At 41.2% G+C, this 26,790-nt stretch overlaps 1 protein-coding gene across 1 annotated transcript; it reads right to left on the bottom strand.

Annotated features, from left to right (window-relative positions):
- Window positions 1-2,699: 2,699 nt before the first annotated feature.
- LOC117408868 (lactosylceramide alpha-2,3-sialyltransferase-like) lies at window positions 2,700-26,099 on the bottom strand. The gene is made up of 7 exons (XM_034014247.3): window positions 25,819-26,099; window positions 12,561-12,680; window positions 9,431-9,551; window positions 5,190-5,530; window positions 3,997-4,183; window positions 3,483-3,641; window positions 2,700-3,092 (listed from the first exon to the last, which is right to left on the bottom strand). Exons 2-7 carry the CDS (start codon window positions 12,596-12,598, stop codon window positions 2,835-2,837), a joined length of 1,104 nt encoding a protein of 367 aa, XP_033870138.3. The 5' UTR covers window positions 12,599-12,680; window positions 25,819-26,099; the 3' UTR covers window positions 2,700-2,834.
- Window positions 26,100-26,790: the final 691 nt, after the last annotated feature.

Here is a 26,790-nt window from a genome sequence, read left to right as displayed (position 1 = left end):
TGGGGCCCCAAGGGGACAGGGCGGGGCTGAACATTCCTGCAGTAATTCTACGAGAACAGTTCTTTGGTGGGAAACAGCTGCCCACAGCTTTTCCATATGCTCCAAGTCTGCCGATTGCTTGTAACGGTGACTCTTCTTCTTCCGTGGCTATTTTCCTGTAGAGCTGCAGGATCATGCGCTTGGAGAAAGGTGAACAAAACTCACTGGAAGCTGCTGTTAGCCAGTGCTTCCTTGGCGTGCTCTGGCTCCAGGCAGGAAGAGTATCTGCCGTGCTTGTCACTGGGACAGTACTGGTGCGGTAACCTCGGTCCCGATTCGGTGCCGGTATGGTACTGGGTCAGGAATGGAGCGGGTCGGTGACCTCGGGAACCGGTACGGTACGGGTCCACTGGTTTGCAGTCATCACAAGTGGCAACGCACAGGGATGCCCACCTGTACAAGCCACTGGCAAAACCACTCGGTCAGTAGCATACACGAGACTGAGGGAAGTCTGCGGGTGGCAACATACAAGGATGCCCACCTGTACAAGCCACTGGCAAAACCACTCAGTCAGTACCACACACGAGACTGAGTAGAATGCAACTAACAGCCTTCGTAACGGTGATGCTAAAACCAAAACTGCATCAACATACTGTGGAAAAGATTGCAAGCAACCACAACCGAAGCAAGTATCTTGGTCCTGCGCAGTGTTGTAGCTGCTCTTGCTACATGTGTGCTGTAGCACCACGTTGCAGACAGGCCTGCGTGTAGTCTCTGTAAAAAAAACAGAAAAACACACGAGAAAAATCTCTTTCAACAAAACACAGTAATATAACCATTACATAAACAATATAAAACGTCTCACATTTTAGCAAAAAGCCAAAACGAGAAATAAAATTACTCCAGTCGGAGCTAGGTCAGTCTTGAAAAGAAAAATGAAACAGAGATCTGTGAGCACAGTCCTTTTATACCCTCGGGGGCAGGGCATGACTGCGTCACAGGTTGTGAGAAAACTGTAAAGTATTGCATGCAGGCAATAAAAATGTGCATTATAAATATCATATGGGAGATACTGAAATTGAAGAAGGAATCTATGAAAAAGACCTAGGAGTTTATGTTGACTCAGAAATGTCTTCATCTAGACAATGTGAGGAAGCTATAAAAAAGGCCAACAAGATGCTTGGATATATTGTGAAAAGTGTTGAATTTAAATCAAGGGAAGTAATGTTAAAACTTTACAATGCATTAGTAAGACCTCATCTAGAATATTGTGTTCAGTTCTGGTCACCTTGTTACAAAAAGGATATTGCTGCTCTAGAAAGAGTGCAAAGAAGAGTGACCAGAATTATCCCGGGTTTAAAAGGCATGTCGTATTGAATCTATTCAGTCTTGAACAAAGAAGACTACACGGTGATCTGATTCAACATTCAAAATCCTAAAAGGTATAGACAATGTCGACCCAGGGGACTTTTTTGACCTGAAAAAAGAAACAAGGACCAGGGGTCACAAATGGAGATTAGATAAAGGGGCATTCAGAACAGAAAATAGGAAGCACTTTTTTACAGAGAATTGTGAGGGTTTCGAACCAACTCCCCAGTAATGTTGTTGAAGCTGACACCCTGGGATCCTTCAAGAAGCTGCTTGATGAGATTCTGGGATCAATAAGCTACTAACAACCAAACAAGCAAGATGGGCTGAATGGCCTCCTCTCGTTTTTAAACTTTCTTATGTTCAAAGAGCAGCTTTGGTATACAATATTCAGGTTTCCGGTCTTTAGGTGGTAAAAATACCCATTCGGTAATGGTTACATTTCGTACTTGAAAGGGAAGCAGCAATAACAAACGCATCCCCTCCTAGCCTCTGTCCTGAATCTTCACTTTTGATAGCTCATTGTAATCTCCTTTTTCTTGTAGTTCTAATGCTGTAGTTTTGTAGTTTTTATAACAGATTTGTGCAGAGATAAAACGTGTTGTCATTTGGCTTAACCGATCATAACCTATTAGTACAATGTGCCTTTAGACTGCCACGTCCTACAGGTCAAGTTATGATTCAACACATCAGTGGCGGCTGGTGACCTCTGAGTCAGGGGAGGCACAAGTAGCGTGGCAAATTGAGTCTTAATCAGCCGATCAACTGCGTTATGCTGCATTTCACATTTGACTCCTTCACAAGACAAGCACCAAAATTAAACAATAACAACATATAGTGTGTTTCATACCACCGATGCGATCCAGAACAAAACAAAGCAATTTCAGTCCTCACTCCTACATTAACAGCACATACAACTGCTTACAGCAGCACTTTAGAAGCGGGCGGGAGGATGTGGGTCGCTGCTCCAATTAAAACCTGTGCTCAGATTGCCCAATATACTAGTGTTTCAGATCTGCTGTGTTTCAGACAGACAGGAGTATAATTGTATTTTATTTTATTGAAAATTATTATATTATAATGCTATTAATGCTATTAAAAAAACAAACAAATAAACATATATATATATATATATATATATATATATATATATATATATATATATATATATATGTTTGGTCTCCCTTCATTTCAGCTTCACCGCGTACTTCACTACGCACCAAGACGTCCGTATATCTTAGCACAACAGGATACCGGATAGTACTGGGCTTGTAAGGGTTGAGTAGGATGTGTTATTGTACACATCCTACTCAACCCTTACAAGCCCAGTACTTATTATTTTCAATTAACAATTTTACAAACACATTCTAAGTTTATTCAAACATTATATGACAAATGGAACCATTCATTTTTGCTGGGTTACAGTATTTTGGATAACCCTCACACAGGTTTCCATTGATTCACAGCAATGCAACTAATGCTAGATTTTAGTTTTCACAGAAGCTGCAGTGTACTCCTCCTGTGAGGTCAGTGATTGCTCCGGCTTTAACCAGTTTTTCTAGGAATTGCTTCTCGGTATCCACGTTGTGCATGGTTTGCTCCTTCATGGCGTCCATGCGTCTGTCTTCATAGTAATGCAGTGGAGCCTCGGGCTGTTTGAGATCATATCCAAACCCGGCCAGGCTGACCTCGTCACACAGGTATGTGGCCAGGACTATGGCAGTGACCCCCAGCGTAGGCACATTCTAGATGCAAACAAGAGGAGAGGGTTACTGAGAACAGAGTTCAACGGAAGATGTAGCCTCTTTCTGAAAGCGGTCATAAAATACTATGTCAGGCATCATTGGTAAAATAAAATTGGTAGTCTATTTTTTTCAGGTGTGAAATGTCTTTAAGCCAAGAGGAATGCGCCTAGATCATTTTGATGCAGACAGTCAACGGGGTGTGATCGCCCGATTTAACAGAGATCATCCTAATTGGCACTACAGTATATCCTACATTTCCAGTATACACAATAAAGAAAGGTTCTTGTAACAGATGTCCATTCATCAAACTCGTGAGCAGATATGGTGACAATCAGAAGTCAGTGCTGTGACCTTACAGGACACAACACCTTAAATCAATAGATACTGTACCTGGTCCCACCCCCAAAATGTCCTCCGTGGTTCTGAAAACTGGAGAAGGTCCACCGCTGTTTGACCAATGATCTCAGGGTTCAGGATTCGAAACTGGGATGTTCCTATGGGGATTTCCTTTGGCACCTCCTGCCAAAAAAACAACCTATCCCATAGAGACTAAATAAAAAAATAAAATAAATAAAAGCAGACATGAACTCTATGTAGAAACAATAACAATAAAACAAAAATTAAACATTACTGCAAACTAAGGTTCCTCTTTTTTTTGTGTCCATTTCTTCACAGAAAAAGAAAAGTCTCAAATGACATGCTTAGGGTGTGCACTTTCAATTTTACTCGCACCCCTTCCCCCCGCCTTTGCAATGACCCTTTCCTAAGGTCAGTGGATTTTCACAGTCCTGTCCCTTGAACTGAAACCTTATGGTCCAGAGATCATATTACAATTTTCCGCCTCAGTGAAACAGGATGTGGCAGAGATGCTGCAGATAAGTACTGCATTTTACGAACTACTCACCACTTTTTCCCTTTTAATCATGGCTTTCAACCAGTTAATGTCAACTGTTTTGTAAATGACAGTCACAAACAGGGTCTTAGGATTGACGTCATCCCAAAATTTGGGGCTTCCCTCTGGATAACTCATCCTGATAGTGGTTTTGTTGCCTACATCTTTAATAAAGTTACGAACTGGAGCATTGTTCAATCTGAAAAAAAAAAAATTCAGCCAATACACTTCTTTTTTTTTTTTTTCACTTAAAGTCTGCTCATAAAATATAACAATATATACGGTATATCATACACCATCTTATCTTAATGTCTTTCATGTTCTAACTTTTGAAAATGCAAAATAAAAGTATGTAATTAGCCATAAAAAAAGCAGTTTTAATGAACTGGCCCAAAATTCTGCTGATCCTTTGGAGTAAGGGTTTAAGAATGATCTGCAGGCCTCACTCCACCCTTCAAAGCTAAACTTCTGGAAAACACAAAGTGTAAACAGCAGTGGGACCTGTGAGGCTGTAGTTATGCTGATACAATATAACAATGCTCCATGGGAACAACTGCAATACATAGTGGAAAAATACAGATGGCCACGAGATGGGGTGAGTGGTTCCTTGACTCCTATTACATTGGTTTAGGCTTGTGGTGCTATAGACAACAGCACTGTGCATCTGTGCTACAGGCAGTAGCAATGTGTGTCTGGCAGGACAACACTACCCCTGCTCGTAAACAGATTGACACAGATAGGGGGAAGTCTATGCAGAGCTACCCGCTCCTCTCAGTCCCTTATTAAAATCCAACATTTTTATAAATACCAATAGATTTCAATAGGACATTTTATGTTTCTTGTATTACAACCACCAGTAACTGAGATGCAGTCAACTACATTTAGTATCCCTCTTCTGCAAACTTCCCTTATCCTTTTTCGAAAAAAAAGTTTTCCAGACTTTATTTTTCCCTTTTTGTATGAGGTGAAACCAATTTGTTCTGCTATCACTTCCTGTGCCACAGGTATGACACCTGTATACAGTCCCAGAGGGTAAGCAGCTCCAGCCATTTACCAGCAGCACAGAATATAAACTTATAGTGTTGCAGAAGAATAGACTCGAGTAAATATGATATAAATTGTAACTTTAGCAAAATAATAAGGGTCATGTGAGAATGCTGTTATACCAATTCAAATGACTTTTTATAGCCAACTGCATTCCTTACCTGATAACAACATCAAACTGATCCAAAAGCTGGCCCATCTCCAGCCCACGCATGATACCACCACTTCCCACCACCACACAGCGGCTGCAGGACTTCACACTCCTCTCCTCCCGTGGAGCCTTGGGGAAAAGGTCCAGAACTTCCTTTAGTTTCCTGTCCATGCTTTGAAAACCAAATGGCGGTGGGTATTTGAACACTTCTTTGCCCATAACGTGGTTTTTCCTTAGGAAAGGGGGGATATCTTGCTTGTATCGGCCAGGGAAGAGAGCGGACATATTTTTTCTGGTGGAAGACCGCTTGCATTTCCTCTGCAAGACTTCAGTTACAAAGGTTTGTACACGCTGCAACACAAAGGAAATAATAATAGGGATTTCACTTTCCTGACAGGAGTGGACAAGGGTCTCTAAGATGTAAATGTGCCTACATATGACAAGTGGAAGTTGTTTCACCTTGGAATTACTATAGAGTATATGTGCAGAAAATAATGTATTTTCCCAGGTTTATCAAATCTTACGTATACCCACTTTAAAAAAATAATATCATGATCTAAATGCTAAAGTCGTTTGAATATATTGCTCACATAAAAACACATTAATGTAAATTAGGAAAAATCTGCAACATTTCATAAGTGGGCCTATGTATGATTTGATAACATGTCGGAAAAAGAAGAATGTGGCAATAAACAAGTACATTTATCTCAAACCCCAGGATTAAATTATCCACAGTTCAAAGTTCCAAGCCCAAAGGTGGTTTAGCAACCCCTGGCTTTTTAAAATACTGTACTGCTTTCCAACTACAAAATTTAGCAAAACGGCTGGATTCTCAAGATGGCGCTTCCCTAGCTTGGGTAGATCTGGAAGATTCAGAATGTGGTTCATTACATGCCAGTGACCTACCTTGTGTAAGTGTATACCAGGCCTGCATCTGCTAGTACAGCTATGGCCAAAAGTTTAGCATCAACCTATATAATTAATTCATTTAGCTTCATAAATACAAAATAAACCTGCTGAATAATATTACGTTACCATACTGAATTACACCCCCCTTTGTAGGACTAATTTCCACTGAAATAATCAGTTCTTGCTGTTGGGATTGTTAGAACAGCTGGATGTACATAATGTATATATAGTTTCACACTTCTTGAAATTTACAGTTGCAAAGGATTTACAGTTTTGTTATGGTGCATTGTTAGACACTTGATTCAGGAAAAAAAGGTATGCTGTTTTAAAGCATACACATTCTAGCCCCTTCGTGAAAGCACACGTTTTACTAGTTATAAAGCAGAACTGCGTAAGATAGTGAGAAGGTATTACACAAAAAAGAATGAAAACAAAAATCGATCCACTTCTCTATCATATTTTGTTCACTATTATGTTATCTCCTACTCGGTTCATAACACAGAGAGTTGCTACTTGAACCATGTCATACATAGTTACTTTTTCTGTGTGTTTATTTTTTTGATGTAAGGATTTGAGCAAAACCAACAATTATCTACCTATTTGTGTGTTCATTTTTAGCGTTTTGGGGGGAATAACACCGAATTACAAAACAGCAACGGTCATTGAAATGTCTATGTAAATTACCAACAAATATACATTGAAGACATGGAATATGTATTGCACCGTTGCATTTTAAAGTATTGCAAGTATTACAAAAGCTGTAAATGAAAAAAAAACATTAGGTAAATCATAGAACACTTCGCTACCACTTTAGACAGCTCTTCTTCCTTCTTTCTTTTTAAACGTTTTTGAGTTAGCATGGAGCTCACAGACAGAAAAATCACACAGTGACACTGCCAGTGAACACGTGTGATTAAAAATTCCTGGCGGCGCGGTCATATTGAGCTCAGTCTAACAGCGTCCCTCCCTTTGTTTGCCCGTCATTAACCAATGATGCAGTACAACAATAATACATTTTTCTCACAGGACGAGATTAGAAATTATATTTTATTAAAACCTGAAATTGCCTAAATAAAACATAACTTTCACTGAGCAACGGTTATATTCTCTATAATTGTAAATAATATCATTTCAAATAAATGTGATTTTTTTCCACTTATCTACACACCATACTCCACACTGTTAAGGGGAAAAAAGTTTTTATTGAGAAAAAAATTATATATTAAAAATACAAAACTGAAAGATCATAATTGGATAAGTCTCCACTCCCCTGAATTAATACTTGGTGGAAGCACCTTTGGCAGCAATTATAGCTGTGAGTCTGTTGGGATAGGTCTCTCCCAACTTTGCACACCTAGATTTGGCAATATTTGACCATTCTTCTTTACAAAACTGTTCAAGCTCTGTCAAGTTCCTTGGGGAGCATTGATGGACAGCAATCTTCAAGTCATGCCACACATTTTCGATTGGATTTAGGTCGGGGCTCTGACTGGGCCACTCAAGGACATTTACCTTTTTGTTCCTTAGCCACTCCAGTGTAGCTTTGGCTGTGTGCTTTGGGTCATTGTCATGCTGAAAGGTGAACTTCCATCCAAGTTTCAGCTTTCTTGCAGAGGGCAGCAGGTTTTCCTCAAGGACTTCTCTGTACTTTGCTCCATTCATTTTCCCTTCTATCCTGACAAGTGCCCCAGTCCCTGCCGATGAGAAACATCCCAATAACATGATGCTGCCACCACCATGCTTCACAGTAGGGATGGTGTTCTTTGGGTGATGCGCTGTGTTGGGTTTGCGCCAAACCTAACGCTTTGCATATAGTCCAATAAGTTCAATTTTAGTTTCGTCAGACCACAAAACTTTTTGCCACATGGCTACAGAATCTCCTGAGTGTTTTTTGCATACTTGAAATGGGATTCAAGGTGGGCTTTCTTGAGTAATGGCTTCCTTCTTGCCACCCTACCATACAGGCCAGATGTGTGGAGTGCTTGGGATATTGTTGTCACATGCACACTTTGACCAGTCTTGGCCATAAAAGACTGTAGCTCTTGCAAAGTTGCCATTGGCCTCTTGGTAGCCTCTCTGATCTCCTTCTTGCTCGGTCATCCAGTTTGGAGAGGCGGCCTGATCTAGGCAGGGTCTTGGTGGTGCCATACACCTTCCACTTCTTAATAATCGTCTTGACCATGCTCCAAGGGATATTCAAGGCCTTTGATATTTTTTTATACCCATCCCCTGATCTGTGCCTTGGTGCTCATGGTTGAGTCTTTGCTTTGAAATGCACTACCCAGCAGAGGGAACCTACAGGAACTGCTGAATTTATCCTAAAATCATGTGACTCACTACAATTTAACACAGGTGGAGGCCACTTAACTTGGTGTGTGATTTTGAAGGCGATTGGTTACATCTGAGCTAATTTAGGATTGCTATTACAAGGGGGGTGGACACTTATCCAACCAAGCTATTTCAGTTTTTATTTTTAATTAATTTTCTACAAATTTCTAGAATATTTTTTTCATTTGGAAGTTGTGGGGTAGGATGTGTAGATAAATGAAAAAAAAACTAACAAAAGGTGAAAATGGTGAAATGGGGAGTAGACTTTCTATAGGCACTGTATATGTATCTGTGTGTATATGTCTGCATGAACACACACACACCTATATATATATATATATATATATATATATATATATATATATATATATGGATAGATGGATAGATAGATGTATATCTATAGATATGTATGTGTGTGCATACGTATACACTTATGTTCATGCATTTCTGTGTATACGTAGAACCCTAAGGTTTGTTTTCCCTTATTCTCAATTTTGTTGCTCTTGTTTTTTGTTTAATAATATAAAAAAATAAATGTATCTCATGTTTGCTTACTTACTTGGTTTGGCTTAAGTTTTAAATACAATTTTCTTGTGGTTTGTCTGTAGATATATAATCTCACGAAATGGCTTTGTTCTTCTCCCAACAACACCCTAGGGTTTATTTCTTTGCAACTAAGCACAGATTTAAGCTTTTACAAGTATCATTTAGAAAAGAGGTTTCACACAATGTAGTTGTCAAGGGAGGCAAAATATCAGCATGGTTAGACACCTTCCTAGCAACTGTGCTTTAATACAATTGTTATTGTTTTTGCAAGAGCAGACGCATTCATACTGTAATACTTTATACATGACTCAGGTGGGTGTGGTACCTTCCATCCAGCCATAATCAGAAAACAATAAAATGACGCAGACAAGAGGATTACACAGCCATGCAAATATAAAGTCTGTTTTTCAAATTGTTCAAGATATGAACTAGCCAAATACAATAAGCAATAGAAGAAAATATTCAAACCTTCACACGGTTGGGATCGACATTATACCCATCCCACACGCTTGGCTTCTGCTTGGTCTTTGATACAGTAATGCTTATGTATGCTAAGAAAAGTAATACAACTGAAATCAAAGCAGTAAACCTAAAGGAGAAGAAACAAAAAAAACAAACACAATTAATCACAGAATATTGGAAAGATCAAAGATTTAGATAAACACAGATATATATATATCTGGGGCAAGTCGTGACATGTCGTGTGATGCAGTGGAATTATATGAGCTGTTTGAGAGTTGTGCACAATAAATCAGCAACAATCATAGGAAAGCAGAAGGATCTCAGTGACTTCATAAGGAGCACTAGAAGTCATGTCCCTATTGGAACCTATTAGCAGCAGCTACGCTTATAACTTTGCTGAGAGTGTAGAACGTTAGGTTATTATCATAACCCTGGTTCCCTGAAATAGAAATGTAACCATTACCGAATGGGTATTTACCTCTTAAAAGACCCGAAACCTGAATAAGATATAACAAAGTCATGCCCACAGTCATGCCTGCCCCAGAGGGTATAAAGGACTGTGTGCACAGATTTCAGCGTCATTTTTGCTTCAGGCCTGCTGCAATCATGGACGCAGCGACCTTGAAGGTTAATGGTTAAATTTCTATTTCAGGGAACCAGGGTTATGATATTAACCTAACATTGCCTTTCAAGTACGAAATGTAACCATTACCAAATGGGTCAGTATATCCAAGCCATCACAAGGGCAAAGATTGCTGCACTCTAAGCCAAGAGGCTGCCTTGTGCATTACCATTCGGAACCCCAGTAACAAGTAGCTAGGGCTAAAAAACTGAGGGAGAAACTCACCTCTATGCCTGTGCTGCAAGGGTCAATTGAGAAGCCGTCCTTAACACTAGTTACAAAACAAGGGTTTTGAGGATCCACAACATTAAGTCTGTAGAACTTAGTAAAGGTATGGGGAGTTGGCCACACTGCAGCATTGCAAATGTCCTTGACAGATGCATGCTGGAATAAAGCCCACGAAGTTGCCATGCCCCTGGTGGAATGGGCAGTGAGTTTTTTTGGAAGGGGCAAGTTGGCTCGCTCATAGGCAGTCTTGAGATTGTTCGGACTGACTCCAACTTTTCATCCTGTCACCAGACTGAAAAGGAGGTGGATGGAAAGCCTCCAATTTCACTGACTGGTTGACATGAAATGCCAGCAAAAAAGCAGGATTGGTATTGAGCGTAACTTTGTCCTGGCTTCTGCAAAAATTAAGCAAGCTTTCGCAATTGAGAATGCATCTCACCCGCTTTGCAGAGGTGATTGCAAGCAAGAAAGCCGCTTTGAGTGACAACATTTTTAGCTCAGCTAAATGCAAGGGCTCAAATGCAGGCTTCATGAGTGCATCAAGCACCATCTTAAGCTTGCAGCGATGAACAGCATCCAACATCAGGCATGGGAAAGCCAAAGCTGCCTGTGTGCAGCTACCAGCGCAGCCTGTTTAGACAGATGGAGTAGGTTTTTATTAACCAGGCACAGCTCATCCATTTGTGGTAGTGAGGGCCTGTGGCTATCAGAGAAGGACCTCAGCAAATAGGACTGGTTGGCTACCAAAATACTATTAAAAGTTGGCCAACCGTGCAGCGAATGCTTTGGCTGAATAGGCACAAAGTCAGCCGACTTACGTTGCTTGATCCCTGAAAAGGAGCAGCTCAAGCCTCTGGCTTCAGGCGGGGCACAAGGCCGCAGTGGGACGCAATACTGCGATTATTTTTAATATCACATATAGTTTGCGTAAAAACACAATAAATGCGAAAATCTATAGCAGAAAAAGTAACAAGTAGTTATCTGAATAGGCACTCCTGTCAGGTCAGTTCTTGAAAGGAAAAATGGCACTGAGATCTGTGCGGGCAGTCCTTTTTACCCTCGGGGGCGGGCATGACTCTGTCACAGGCTCGACTGAACAGCTTTGTTATATCTTATTCACGTTTCTGCTCTTTAGGAGGTAAATACCCATTCGGTAATGGTTACATTTCATACTTGAAAAGGGAACCACAACACGTTGTATATTAACAGATTAAGTGCATTAACATCAGGTTTTCGTCTGTTTTATTGGCTACTTTTAAGTGTTTGCTGGCTACTTTTAAATCAAGTTCATAGTGTATTTTCTCTTGTACTCTTTCTATTATAGACCCAGCAAAGAATGTGTGAGAAATACACTAGACACATTAGAGGTAGCCACCGAACATACATGACCAAGGATACCCATGTAACAGGCATGTCCCTAGTGGCTGTGGCGGCTTTGATTGATGTTTCCATTAAGACAGTATTCTGGGGTCCCTGGAATGGCAACAATTAGAGAAAACCACAACTGGAAACCACAGCTTGTAAGAAATGTATTGTAACAAGCAACAGACATGCTACATAGCACAAAAAACTTTGACACTGATGTTTATATGGTCATTCACGGATTGGTGTGTCATTTTCTTCAAGCGCTGCATTAAAAAATAAAAAATAAATCATTCAATAAATAGAACAGGAAAAAAAGGTGTGAGAAACATATTTAAAGCATAAATATATTGAAATATATTGAATTTTCTTAAGTCAATATAGTGACATGATGCATTACGCAGTACACTGGGGTACAATTATCCACATTGGGCCGGGGCTCATGGAAATCTATTGCAAGCTTGTTGATAGGGGAAGTACTGGATCCGATCAGAAAGATGGAGAGACAGCACAGTGGTTATGCCTTTTGCATTCTGTAATTCTTTCTGTATTCCTTGCAAAGTAAAATTATTGATCACAAATGAACCAAGCAATGTTCATCGTCTACGGTTAAATACACTAATTTTAAACAATGCTGTGAGACATGTGCAGACAGTGAAATATTACACGCCATACGACCCCAATAACAGGCATACTAGAACCAACGGTCGCTCAGAATCAACACACTGTGGTTACCACCAAAACAATTAAAGACATTAAAAAAAGAATTAAAATGGCAGACTTTTTTTTTTGGTACACCAGTGTAGCACGTAATGTATCACATACTGAACTGTAAACAATGAATCATCTGTTTGCGGTTTAATAAGTTCAGTTCATGTCACTTACAGCAGTGCCAGAGCATTTTCCTGTGTAGGAAACTCTTACCTACAAGCACCTCTAGAGAGAAACACACTGCTCCTCATGTTTTCATGTGGTGGTTTGTGTTATTCCATGTCAGAACACACACTCAAGGGCTGCTGGTGTCTCATTCATGTCAGCTATCCGCTGCAGGAGAGAACAAACACATATTCGATTCACTAGACCAGCTTTTCAAGGTCAATTTGCATGATTTTGTTGTAAAAGGAATAGTAACAAACAACTTCTGATTCCCTTCACTAACATCCCGAGTGATTTCCGTGCTTTTTAACTAGAACAGTTTTGTTTCATTTCACAAAAAAGTCCACATGTCTATGTTGAATGCTTTATGAATACATAAAGTCCAGTGAAATATATTGCCAAGGCGACCATCTTCTAAGCAACTGTCACTTTTATTAGTTTAGCACCCCACTGTGCCACCTATGGTTTGGAAATGGAATTATTCTGCAGCATTTTTTTTTTTTTAATTTTTGAATACCATCACAGAATAAACAATTTACACCACCATTACCATCCAAACTTGAATTCTTGGTAATGCTGTGTGTGTCAGGACTCATTGCTTAAATATAACATAACTTGAACCAGGAGATGCACTGAATGTTAGGTTATTATCATAACCCTGGTTCCCTGAAACATAAATGTAACACTTACTGAATGGGTATTTACCTCCTAAAGACCCAAATCCTGAATACTTTATACCAAATCTGCTCTTTGAGCCTGTGACACAGTCGTGACCATGCCCCTGAGGGATCAAAAGTACTGCGGTCACAGATCTTAGCATCATTTTTCCTTCAAGCCTGCTGTGAATAATGGTTATATTTCTATTTCAGGAAACCAGGGTTATGATAATAACCTTCAAGTACGAAATGTAGCTATTACTGAATGGGCGAGTATACCCAAGCCGTCGCAAGGGCATGATTCCAGAACGACTGGAATGCTACAAGGCTGCCTTGTGCGTCACCATTCAGTACACCAGTAACAAGTAGCTAGGGTGAAAAAATTGAGGGAGAAACTCACCTCTATGTCTGTGTTGTAAGGGTCAACTGGGAAGCCGCCCTTAACACTCTAGTTCCAAAAACCAGGGTTAACCCTTTAAGGACAAGGATCATGTTAACACGATCATACTGAAGTGGGCTTCTAGGATCGCGACCGTGTAAACACGATAAAAAAAGCACTTTGTTTTGATGACTTACAGGGCCACCGTACTTTGCAGTACAGGCTTGAAACACACATCAATGGGAGGGACTGACGTTCACTTCCTAACAGTTTTTTTTTTTTCTTTTGTGTAACGTCACTGAGAGGGGCATTTAGTGTCTAAAAGGGCAGAGACAGTTTACAGCAGCCCACAGAGACAAAAGCAAAAACAAAACATCACAGGAACTTGTTTAGATCTAATAAAAAAAGGGGAAACATTGTAAATCTGATGTATTTGACATAATTATATTAGCACATTTATTCTGTCTCGTGTTTTAATATATATGTTTTTACAACATTTATAAATATCAAGAAATTAGTGTATATAAGCATATACTATTTCATGAACTAAATGTATCAGGTACTTTTTTTTCCTTATTACTGTTAATAATGGAATGAATAACTATTATTTTATTTTGAGAAAATAAAAAAATCAAGAGTAGTGTCCATTATTGCTTATAAAGACCCTGAGAAAAAATGTGTATTATGTCATTGCAATCCCACTGAAAAATGCTTGGTCCTGAAAGTGTTAATTCACAGAATCGGTGTTCAGCCATTTTCTCTTGTTGTGAGGAGTGAAGATGAAAGGTGTTCCTTTGAAAAGTGGCGGGACTGACAGTGATGTGAACCAATCACATGACAGATGGAGACTATTGCCCGGTGGTGTAAGGATGTTAGGACAATAGTTTAATCTATTTTTCCTCCTATGACGAGGTTGTAACCAATCACAGGCCATCATTTCCAACCAGTGATTCATATATATATATATATATATATACATTGCTCCATCGCTATAACGCGGGTCTCGGGGGCACACAATATGAGCGTTGTAAACGGGAGAAGGGTTTGGGGGCGCCGCGGGACACATAGCAACACACATCTGACAAATACAAAATAACTCCCTCTCTATAATGCACATATAGGTGACACACGGCTAACTGAGTGGTGACGTCAGAACCAGGAAATGAATACACAGAGAACAGATGAGGCGAAATGATGAAAGCGCTGTTGCGCAGTTTATTATAAATAAAAGGTTTAAACAAACAGAAGACAGGACACGGCACTTTACTCCAAAATAAATAGACAAACAAAACGGACTAACACTTAACAAACGGTGCACGGACAGACACACAAACAAACACGGTGAGTCTATAAGCAATCAAGTATTGTGCCTCTTGCACGCAATAGCAATTGTTAATATTTCTCCTTCTCTATCTCCCGTTCTCCACTCACCGAACACACAACCCCGAGTGAGTCAAACGTGCATCTATATATACTGTTGTGCTGGGATTCAATTACTAATTAATTATTCACTTGAATCCCAGCACGTGAATTAATTATGTGCAACCTCGTGCTCACATATTAAATACTTTAAATGCACGTGAAGTGATGTGCAATCCCGTGCCTAAATACAATGATATATTTTTAAACACACGTGAAACACAGACCCGTATATATCCCGTGTACTAATGCCTATACACCAACATTAACACAGCACACGCAACATACAACATAGAAACGCACACAGGGGCGGAGCACATTGCCACTTATACCCCTCCTTGTGCGCAGCACACATGGCCTCAACGGCCACCTCCCCCCTTAAAAGCCCAAAAGTCCAGCACAAAGTCCTGGGCCAGAACCAGAGGCTTCAAGGGGCCCACAGGTGGCAATGTTGCCAGTAGCCAGGCTGCTACTGGCCATGCTGTCAGCAGACATGCTGACAGCTCCCAGACTGACTCCTTCAGCCTGGGGCAGTCCTGGCAGCGGAAAGGCTGCTTGGGGGGTGGTCTCCTGACATCCCCCCTTCTTTGTAGCCGGCAGCTCCCTCTTCCGGGGCTCCAGCCACAGTATCTCCTGCAGCGCAAGTACTGCAGTGGGAGCAGGTCTCCTGACCTCCCCTAAGATCTCCGGCAGCGAAACTGCTGCTGGGCTTGGTGGTCTCCAGACCTCCTCCCCCTTCTTCGTGGCCGGCAGCTCCTCTTGGTTGGGTTCCGGCGACAGTACTTCCTGCTGCGATGCGGAGCAACAGGCAGCCCCAGGCGATGCGAAGCAACAGTCAGCCCCAGGCGATGCGGAGCAACAGGCAGCCCCAGGCGATGTGGAGCAACAGGCAGCCCCAGGCGATGCGGAGCACCAGGCAGCCCCAGGCGATGCAAGGCTGGCAACCTTGGGCGAAGCGAGGCTGGCATCCTTGGGCGAAGCGAGGCTGGCATCCTTGGGCGAAGCTGGAGTCGGGACCAGTCGTGGTGCTGTGGTTGGCCACTGTGGCAGTGGCTGCGGCGGTGCTGGCCCTCTTCGTAGCCGCTGCGGCCGGGCTGTTTTCCGCTGTGCTCCCCTCAGCAGACTATGTAGTGGTTGCTGAGGGATGCCAGCATCAAGTCCTGGTACTTTTTCTTGTGAAGGGAGAGGCAGCTCCTGCACCTCTTCCCCTGGTGGTGATGGAGGCAGAGGTAACTCCTGCTTCTCTCCTGAGGGGGTGAAGATGGCGGTCGGGGAAGTGATACCAGCAGGCATTGACCCTCTGCTGGTGGCAGTGGACCCAGCAGGCATTGACCCTCTGCTGGTGGAAGTGGACCCAGCAGGCATTGACCCTCTGCTGGTGGAAATGGACCCAGCAGGCATTGACCCTCTGCTGGTGGAAGTGGACCCAGCAGGCATTGACCCTCTGCTGGTGGAAGTGGACCCAGCAGGCATTGACCCTCTGCTGGTGGCAGTGGACCCAGCAGGCATTGACCCGCTGCTGGTGGAAGTGGACCCAGCAGGCATTGACCCTCTGCTGGTGGAAATGGACCCAGCAGGCATTGACCCTCTGCTGGTGGAAGTGGACCCAGCAGGCATTCACCCTCTGCTGGTGGAAGTGGACCCAGCAGGCACTGACCCTCTGCTGGTGGAAGTGGACCCAGCAGGCATTGACCCTCTGCTGGTGGAAGTGGACCCAGCAGGCATTCACCCTCTGCCGGTGAAGGTGGCGGAGGCAGAGGCGGCTCCGGCTGCTCTGCTCCTGCCAGTGAAGGTGGGAGCAGCGTGTAGTCTCCTGGCGACGGAGGTGGGAGCAGCATGTAGTCTCCTGGCGACGGAGGTGGGAGCAGCGTGTAGTCTCCCCCTTTTGCAGGGGACTGGTGCTGCTCTGCCTCTCTTGCAGGGGACTGGTGCAGCTCTGCCTCTCTTGCAGGGGACTGGTGCAGCTCTGCCTTTCTTGCAGGGGACTGGTGCGGCTCTGCCTCTGAAGGGGAAACCAGCAGGCATTCTTCCTCTGCTGGTGGAGATGGGGACAGCAGGCATTTTCCCTCTGCTGGTGGAGATGGGGACAGCAGGCATTTTCCCTCTGCTGGTGGAGATGGGGACAGCAGGCGTTTTCCCTCTGCTGGTGGAGATGGGGACAGCAGGCATTTTCCCTCTGCTGGTGGAGATGGGGACAGCAGGCATTTTCCCTCTGCTGGTGGAGATGGGGACAGCAGGCATTTTCCCTCGAGCCCAGTGAGGGTGCAGGTAGGTGTGGCTCCTCCTACTTGGAAGTCAACCTGCTGGGGCAGTCCCATATCGGCAGCCAAGTAGTTGATCACCACGGCTGCCGGGTTCACAAAGGGCACTGGGAAGTAGTGCTGTTCCCAGCGTTCCCAATGTTCCCCATCTCTGGCCCACAGCAGGTCAACAACCTTAGGGAGGTCCTCCCAGTTCCACTCCTGGTCCGACACCCAGTCCAGCATCTCCTCAGAGGATGGGAAGGGCTCTGTCTCCTCCCTCCTGGGCTGTGGATGCTCTAGGACCCCTCTCCATTCCTGCTCCTCATCATACCGAAAAGGACAGTCTGCAAACAGATGCTTCTGTTCGCAGAGGGGGCACATCGGCGATGGCTGGTCATATCGCCCTGGGTTCCTGGCCTTCAGGCGGACTTCCTCGGTGTCCTTCACCTCCTCCTGCTGTTGCTGAGGTTGCTGCTGCAGCTTCTTGGGGCCCTTTCTTCCCATTTTTCTCTTTTTTTTTTAACACAAAAACAACTCTCCTGGTCTGACGCTTGGAGGCGCTGTTATCCCACGCAGGACACCATATGTCACACGGCTAACTGAGTGGTGACGTCAGAACCAGGAAATGAATACACAGAGAACAGATGAGGTGAAATGATGAAAGCGCTGTTGCGCGGTTTATTATAAATAAAAGGTTTAAACAAACAGAAGACAGGACACGGCACTTTACGCCAAAATAAATAGACAAACAAAACGGACTAACACTTAACAAACGGTGCACGGACAGACACACAAACAAACACGGTGAGTCTATAAACAAACAAGTATCGTGCCTCTTGCACGCAATAGCAATTGTTAATATTTCTCCTTCTCTATCTCCCGTTCTCCACTCACCGAACACACAACCCCGAGTGAGTCAAATGTGCATCTATATATACTGTTGTGCTGGGATTCAATTACTAATTAATTATTCACTTGAATCCCAGCACGTGAATTAATTATGTGCAACCTCGTGCTCACATATTAAATACTTTAAATGCACGTGAAGTGATGTGCAATCCCGTGCCTAAATACAATGATATATTTTTAAACACACGTGAAACACAGACCCGTATATATCCCGTGTACTAATGCCTATACACCAACATTAACACAGCACACGCAACATACAACATAGAAACGCACACAGGGGCGGAGCACATTGCCACAATAGGTCATGCAAAAAAAGCACCATGTAATCAACCCTATATTTTTTACAAAAAATAAATAAATAAAAAGGTAACATTCCCACTCGTGGATCATTTTAATTAGCAGTTTTTAAACTATAAATAGCCTGGCTAAACAGAGGGCGGGAGTTCAGTTCGAATCGACAAGCAAACCAAGTGCGAGAAGGAGAGCGGGTCGGCTGCTGGAGCGGGGCTGAAGCGAAGCTGAAGCGTCTAATCTCCCGGAGAAAGCCGCAGCTCCTCTCGCAGCAAAAAAGTAAATACATTAGGAAAGATAACCACGTAATAGGCCTAATATTTATTTAGTTATAAAACGAATGCTGAATTGTATCAAAAGGGAGAAACAAAAACAGAAGTTAGACTGATAAGTTGTTTATATTTTGAACAACACTGGTACTGTATTTACTGTAGAAATACACAACACTGGTACTGTATTTACTGTAGAAATATTGCACGAATCACTAGTATAGGGAATTGGGGGACATGCTGTAGGAGTGTTCTATCCGAGGCGTGTTATAACCAAGAACCTTATAGCGAGGGTATGTGAGCTTGTATCAGCACTTCCTGCCAGGCTGCCTCCTGCTTCTGGCTGCCTTCTGCTTCTCTTATCTACCGAGAAATTCCCGGTTAGTCTGAACTACCTGTGTTTTAACCCTTTGCGGTCCATTGTTGGACTGGGTCCGACATTGCAATTATTCCTCACAGGTCCTTTGTCGGACTGGGTCCGACATCATTATAGCAACGCAATAAACGGGTGTTTAGTCGTTTTTTCTCCGGAAAAAGCCGAGAAAACCATTCAATTGCCGAGTGGTAGCGACAGGAGCCGAGACAAGTCGGGAAAAAAAAAAAAAAAAAAAAAAGGCGTATTTCATGAATAGTCATACATGGTATCAGGTATCAGATAATGGGCATTCATAGTAAACAAGCTGGCTAAGTGCGTCAGCGCACTGAGACTATCATGGACATTTGCAGAGCTTTTTTCAGATGTTATAGTAATAAAATAATGACTTGGATCGCATTATTGAGGAGTTTGGTGATAAAACGAGTGATCTGGAGATGATCGATCGGTATGTACGACTATTATTATTATTATTATTTATTTCTTACATAGCTGAACGCTATAGCAAACAAAAGGGTGGGGCTGGGCTGGAGATGCCTAGTGTGTGCTTTGTTGATATGCAGGGCCATTTAAACCCGTTTGACTGTGAAAAAAAATACTTTTAAACAGCGCGTATAAAATTAACTGCGCGTGTGAAAATGAATTAGACCTGGCGTGCCTGACGCGCGATTAATAAATGGACCGCAAAGGGTTAAAGGTGTTCTGAGTCAACTCAATTGGAATGTCAGCTGGGAGCTGACCAATCAGCATTGGTCCTAGCTGACATACTGCACATGGAAATTAACATTTGCAGAGCTTTTTTCAGATGTTATAGTAATAAAATAATGACTTGGATCTCATTATTGAGGCGTTTGGTGATAAAACAAGTGATCAGGAGATGATTGATCGGTATGTACGACTATTATTGTTATTATTATTTATTTCTTAGCATATGTGAAAGCTATAGCGAACAAAAGCGTGGGGCGGGGCTGGAGATGCCTAGTGAGTGCTTTGTTGATATGCATTGTGAGTGCTTTGTGAGTGCTTTGTTAAACCTGTTTTACTGTGAAAAAAATATACTTTTAAACAGCGCGTGTAAAATTAACCGCGCGTGTGAAAATAAACTGGTCCTGACGCGCCTGACACGCACTTAATAAATTGACTGCAAAGGGTTAACCCAGGTAAAGTAGCATGTCCCAGCTACTTTACCTGCAAGACCACATATACAGCTCTTTAGCATCTACACCACTTACAGTACATATCTGAACTCTTCTAATAAATGACCTGCAGACAATCCAACATGGAAAGTACCTTCTCTTCACTAAATGCGTCTCCATGTGAAAGAAACAAGTGCATAATTGATTGTTCAACTTTATTTAATATAAAATCAAAAATGCTGCAAATTCTCGTCATGCTCTAAAGTGTATCTGATCTGAGCTGATCTCAAAACTCTGTCAGGTCATGTCTTAATCAATCCCAATGATTCGGCATCAAAAACATAGTTGAGTAAGGTATTTCATTCCATACTCTCGCCACTCTCTGTGGAAAGAAGTGTCTCTTTCCCTCTGTCCTAAGTCTGTCTCCAATTAATTTCCAACTCTCTCCTTGGCTGCACTTAAAGTATTGGCTGGAGTTAATTTTATCAACTAATTTAGGATTATTAAGACTTAAATTAAGTCCCCCTCATCCTTATTTGTTCTAGGCCAGCCAGTTTCAATTCCCTCCATTTATCTTACAATAACTCATTCCTTTCAGCCCTGGGATTAGTGTGGTTACTGTTCACTAGACTCAATAGAGACCACAATGTCCTTCTTTGTATTGTGGGGACCAGCAATGAACACAGTATTCTTCATTATACAACCTCATCATAACCTTTGATTTGTACTCTACACTTATCAACGACACATATCGCTCTAGATCAGTACAGGAGTGAATCTATAATTTATATTAAATCCAATGAGAACCATATTTCAGTATGCAACACATTAAAATCACACTAGTATCAGCTTTACTAAAGTTGTTATTAAAACATTTTTAACAACAGCACCAAAATTACCAGTACTGTAGGCCAACATAGCAATTCGAACAATCAAAAAACAAAAACAAAGGCTTTTAAGCTTATACTGTAAAAAATAAACTGAAGAGTTTTACTACCCTCATTTCTTATAAATTCCTACATAAAAAAATCCCAAAGATAATTTATTGCAAATACTTCCTCTTCTTTCATTATACTGTACATGTCACTAATAGTCTGAATTAGTCACTTCTTTTAAATTGTAAAGAATGTTCCTGTATGAAAAATAGTTGAGTGTTCACAATCAAACGCGTAAGCATGAATTTCAACTTTGCATGCAAAGCTGCCAAGATGTTGCAACCCCCAACCCCCATGTGCTGGATTTCATAAAATTACACAATAAAATCTGAATCTATCACAGCTGCCTTCAAACTCTCCTAAACAAAGCTTGTACTGTAACTAGTAAACAAAAAGTTATATTTGAAACTTTATTATAATTCATGGAAACTGACAATATTCGAAAAAACAGTTGCCTACAGTAAAAGAAAAAACACAGTCTCAATTGATATAATTCATTTGATAGTGGCACATCCAGTAAAGGCACTCACGTAGAGTGCAGGATGCGTCGTCGGTTCGAGTCTAGGCTATTCCTTTTCCGACAGAGGATGGGAGCTCCAAGGGGGCGGTGCACAATTGGCCAAGCGCCGCCCGGGGGGAGGGAGGGTTAGGTCGGCCACGGTGTCCTCGGCTCACCGGGCACCAGCGACCCCTGTAGTCTGGCCGGGCGCCTGCGGGCTTGCCTGTAAGCTGCCCAGAGCTGCGTTGTCCGACGCTGTAGCTCTTGGGTGGCTGCATGGTGTGTCCGCAGTGTGAAAAAAAGCGGTCGGCTGACGGCACACGCTTCGGAGGACAGCGTGTGTTCGTCTTCGCCCCTCCCGAGTCAGCGCAGGGGTGGTAGCGGTGAGCTGAGCTAAACAAAAAGTCATTTTCGTAACAAAGCAGTTTCAAAATGTATGGGTCAAAGTAGTAATAGGTAGTTCGAAAATCCGGCAGTTCTAGTGTTAAGTCTGATATCAGCTAATACCTGCTGTGTTGCTGCTACTATTTCATGCATTATGCACTTTCCACTGTATTTAATGTATTATGCATCTATCTGTATTTAAAGTATTATGGATTTTCTTGTTGTTACTGCATCTTGTAAAGCACTTTGTGATGGTGGTCCACTATGAAAGGCGCTATAAAAAATAAAGACTGATTCATAGCTGGGTGGATGGGGTTAATTCCCCGTCCGTATATAAAGCTCATGGGAATGTGGCTGGAGCCTTAATAAGGTCATTGTTTAATGGGTATTTAAGGCTCCAGCCACAACATATAAAAGACCCACTCCGGGCTCATTAGAGGAGAAGAGTGAGAGGAGATAATAGCGAGAGCGAATGCTACCAGACAGCAAACAAAGGTGATCGTTTTCTGAGAAAGTATTATTATTGTTAGTGATTATTTTGTTTGACCAATGTGTCAGTTTATTTTGTGTTTTGTTTAAACTGTTTGTTTTTGTTTAACTAAGTAAAATATGAGCGCAGCCGCACCGTTTTGCCCCGTACTATCCTGTGTTTCTGTTTCATTTCCTGGTCTGACTTCACCACTGCAGCCCTCACTGTCACAGAGTTAAAAGAAAGATAACTGGAATAAAGCAGACAGTGACAGACAAAATGTTTTCTATTGAAGACAGCAGCAGTGAAGATTCTGAAGGAGAGCAAATATCACGTGTGCAGAAAGAAGTGATGCAGTATCTTTCAGAAAAGTCTAGCAGCAGAGACAATGACCTTTTAACATGATGGAAGGCAAGAGCTTATCTAACAATATCAGCAACATCAACTCCCTTTGAGCGTTTGTTTTCAGTAGCAAGCTCTATAGTCTCAAGGAAGAGGGAAAGCCTAACCTCAGAACATGTTTATATGGTGTGTGGTTTTATACAGCTCTTAATTACTTGCTTCTACAGTGGTTTGTACCTATTCAGAGGAGGTGCAATGTTTTTGGAGGGTCAGTGTGACGGGGTATGACCAGCCCTGTATTTAGTTGTATTATTTTTTAATTATTATTATTTAAATGTATTGTTTTGTGGGTTTTTTTTTAAAGAAAGTTGTTATTGTTGTTTTGCAGCATGGATGGGGATAAAATTCTCCATCCAGCTAAACACGTGCATAATGTGGCCAAATTAATTAAGTGATTACCAATTTGGAGACAGCCACGTATATATAACAAGCACATCAGCCAAAATATACACTCACGCACGCACGCACGCACATATATATATCCAAACAAGTATCATGCTGGTTTATCCCCTGCACGAGTAGTAATTGTTTACCCTTAATTTATTCTCCCTCCAACCCTCTCTTCCCCTGTGAGCGGCTGATTATATATATATATATATATATATATATATATATATGGCCATCTCCAAATTGGTAATCACTTAATTAATTTGTAGATGGCCACATAACGTACCGGTTTAGCTGGATGGGGAATTTTAACCCCATCCATACAGCAAAACAAAAATAATAATCACTTTCTTTAAATAAACACAAAACAATACATTTAAATCATAATAATACCAAAATAATACAACTAAATACAGGGACGGGCGTACCCCGTCACAGTAAGCAATTGCCCAGTGCAAGACAAAATCCTTCCATCTCATTATAATATTTACACCTGCTTAGTATTCCAGATCCCCTCCCAATGCCATGCTCTTTTCTTCATTTGAATACATTTCAATATAATTTAAATGGATTAATGATGGCAAAGTGCTAATTTGACAGCGGGTGCAGAACAGCAGATGAAAAACATTCTTTACATACGCCACATTTTTAGTGACCGCTAAAGTCCCACTTTACACCAGCTAAACACGGTTTCTGGCAGCAATATGGGTGTTTTGCAGCCGCAAAAATCACTTTTCACATATCCTTACATCGGCCCCACAGTGCCTTCCTTAATTTGTTTGGAAACAAACAGTTGGGGTATCTGAAGTTTTTTGATGGCATGGGGGTAGATTAAATCTGACTCCTATGCACCACTTAACATCTTTTCACACCAAGTGGGGTGTCAAACTCCAGTCCTCGAGAGCCGTAGGGGCTTCTGGTTTTCATTCCAACGTAAGCTCTCAATTAACATAAATGACCTAATTATTTGTTCAATTTGACATATTTAATATTTTTCAAGGTCTTTTACAATTGATGATTTTAAAAATGCACTCGATTCAAGGTACACTAACTATGAAACATTTTGAGGCCTGAAGAGAAGTGTTAAATGTGTCCAGTTAATCAAATAATTAATCATTTAATAATATTACACAAAATGTAAAACAAGAAATAGTAATTTGAAACATTTTTGTTTATTATTAAACAAAATGTAATTTCTTTACCTGCCTCGCTGACTAAATTAAAATGAGAAACTGAGTCAACAATAACAGACACAAATGAACAAATGAAAGTCCCGGTAAAATAATACAATAACTTTGGGTAGGTCAAGTATAATATATATATTTATATCAACATCCATTTACCATTGCTTCAGTTTCGAGGGTGATTGATCTGACATGGATTGACCCTATATACTGTCTGTGTGTGTGTGTGTGTGTGTGTGTGTGTGTGTGTGTGTGTGTGTGTGTGTGTGTGTGTGTGTGTGTGTGTGTGTGTGTGTGTGTGTGTGTGTGTGTGTGTGTGTGTGTGTGTGTGTGTGTGTGTGTGTGTGTGTGTGTGTGTGTGTGTGTGTGTGTGTGTGTATATATATAGCAGTGCGGAGTGCGGACAGCAGTGTGGAGTAGTGGTTAGGGCTCTGGACTCTTGACCAGAGGGTCATGGGTTCAATCCCTGGTCGGGGACCCTGCTGTTGTACCCTTGGGCAAGGTACTTTACCTAGATTGCTCCAGTAAAAAACCAACTGTATAAATGGGTAATTGTATGTAAAAATAATGTGATATCTTGTAACAATTGTAAGTCGCCCTGGATAAGGGCGTCTGCTAAGAAATAAATAATAATAATAATATACATACTGACATTTGAATATTTGTACAGGTTAGGTTTGTTGTAACTTCTCTAACTCGTGGTTCCAACACAGCTAATGGTGTTAGTTTTTTATGTTTACGTCATTCTTTTTTTTATAAGTCTTATTTTTGTTTTAAAATGTGTCTTCTTTCTTTCTTATTGTGTTTGGGCTTTTGTTAGGGTTGCCACCTTATTACGTATTTTGGGAAAAACATAAAACCATGAAAAAGTGTTTTTTTTTTTTTTTTTTTTAAACACTGAATATCTTTCCTCGCCAAAAACTTTATTTTTTATTTTTTGAGAATGATCATGAACTTTGCACTTGCAAATGTAACAAAATAAAAAAAATTAAAATTTAGCTACAAAAGACAGAAGTCACCAACTCAACCAAGGAGTAGGCTCGTTACTAACGAGAAGAATTATTGTTTTTGCTACAACAGAATACATTAATGTGAACAGTAGAGACTGCAGGGTTTTAGCATAATGTTAAAATACCACATAATGCAATAAAATAAACATTTTGTAGTACACTGCACCGTGTCTCTTGCGTACTAAGAGTACATAATCAAGGGTATAATTTAAGAAATGCATGCAACCATGAGATTTTATTTTAATCTTTTCGTTTCATTCCTCTTTAAATAAACTAAAGCCAGCTTGTTTGTAACGGTGTTCGCTAATTTTACAGTATCATTTTGGAATAGTAATAATAATAAAAATAATAAACATACCTTTCAGTGCTTCTATCCTCTGAGATAAAACGGTACATTGCTGTTACGAAAGTATGTATCGCAGGAACCTTGTTTTGATGTATTTCTTTTTTTTTTTAGAAAAGGGGACTGAATGTAGACAATGTCGGATTCTTTTGCCTTCTGTTTTCTGTATTTTTAGCAGGGATTTTTGTGCTTTATCTTATTCTGTCCTCTCTTCACGACCCTTGCTATTTTCTGGGCCGGTGTTGTAACCAATTCAATACCCCCTCAAAAATCTTGTATCCCCTGGCGCATTGCGCATGAGTGAAATGAGACTGTCCCACAGGCACGTCTAATTTTTGTTTTGCTCAAGTCTGAGGTAAAACACTAGTGATGTGCACGCGCAGCAGTTGTCGGCTGCATTTTGCAGTCATTTGCTAACTTTTTCGACATGACGGAATGATTTATTTGTGATGTGCATAATCAGTTATAGTTTGTTTTCATTACAAACGTCTTTGACATGCGGAGATAATACAATTTTTAAATAATTAATATAATTAATGCTTAATGTATTAACTATGCGACCTACTTGTTTATAAACGCTGGAGCCGATTTCAAAGTACACTTTTTTATATATATTTTGGATTTCAAAACTTGAAAGTTGAAAGTAAATTATCACGAATGTTGTTGCTCTGTGGCTTGTGCTGTTATATCTGGAATAAACACGAGTCGTGTAAATGATATTAAAAATCACAATGTATTACTTATAACGTTATTGGTTACAGATATTTGTTTATATATTTATCTTATATACAGTACACACATAATTTACCAATATTAGACAGTTGACAATATCTTAGTCTATGGCTGTAAATACACCCAATATAAACCCTTTGTGTGTAATAATGGGGCACAGGTAGACATATTGTGCACGTTTGACATTTCTAGGAGCCCCACTGCCTGAAATGCACAGGGGATACCAAATAATACAACCCTAGACTAAAATAGAGG

The sequence above is a fragment of the Acipenser ruthenus genome, chromosome 2, assembly GCF_902713425.1.
Source record: "Acipenser ruthenus chromosome 2, fAciRut3.2 maternal haplotype, whole genome shotgun sequence".
Taxonomy (NCBI): domain Eukaryota; kingdom Metazoa; phylum Chordata; class Actinopteri; order Acipenseriformes; family Acipenseridae; genus Acipenser; species Acipenser ruthenus.
Note: the sequence above shows the minus strand (reverse complement) of the source record. Positions and strands in the feature narration are given on the sequence as shown.

Coding starts and splice junctions, on each gene's coding strand:
- LOC117408868 (XM_034014247.3), bottom strand. CDS start 12,598: ATGAGGAGCAGTGTGTTTCTCTCTAGAGGTGCTTGTAG. Junction 9,552..12,560: donor CTCTCTAGAGGTGCTTGTAG/GTAAGAGTTTCC, acceptor CTTCTCCTTTAG/GTTTACTGCTTTGATTTCAG. Junction 4,184..5,189: donor CAGTTTGATGTTGTTATCAG/GTAAGGAATGCA, acceptor TTTTTTTTTCAG/ATTGAACAATGCTCCAGTTC.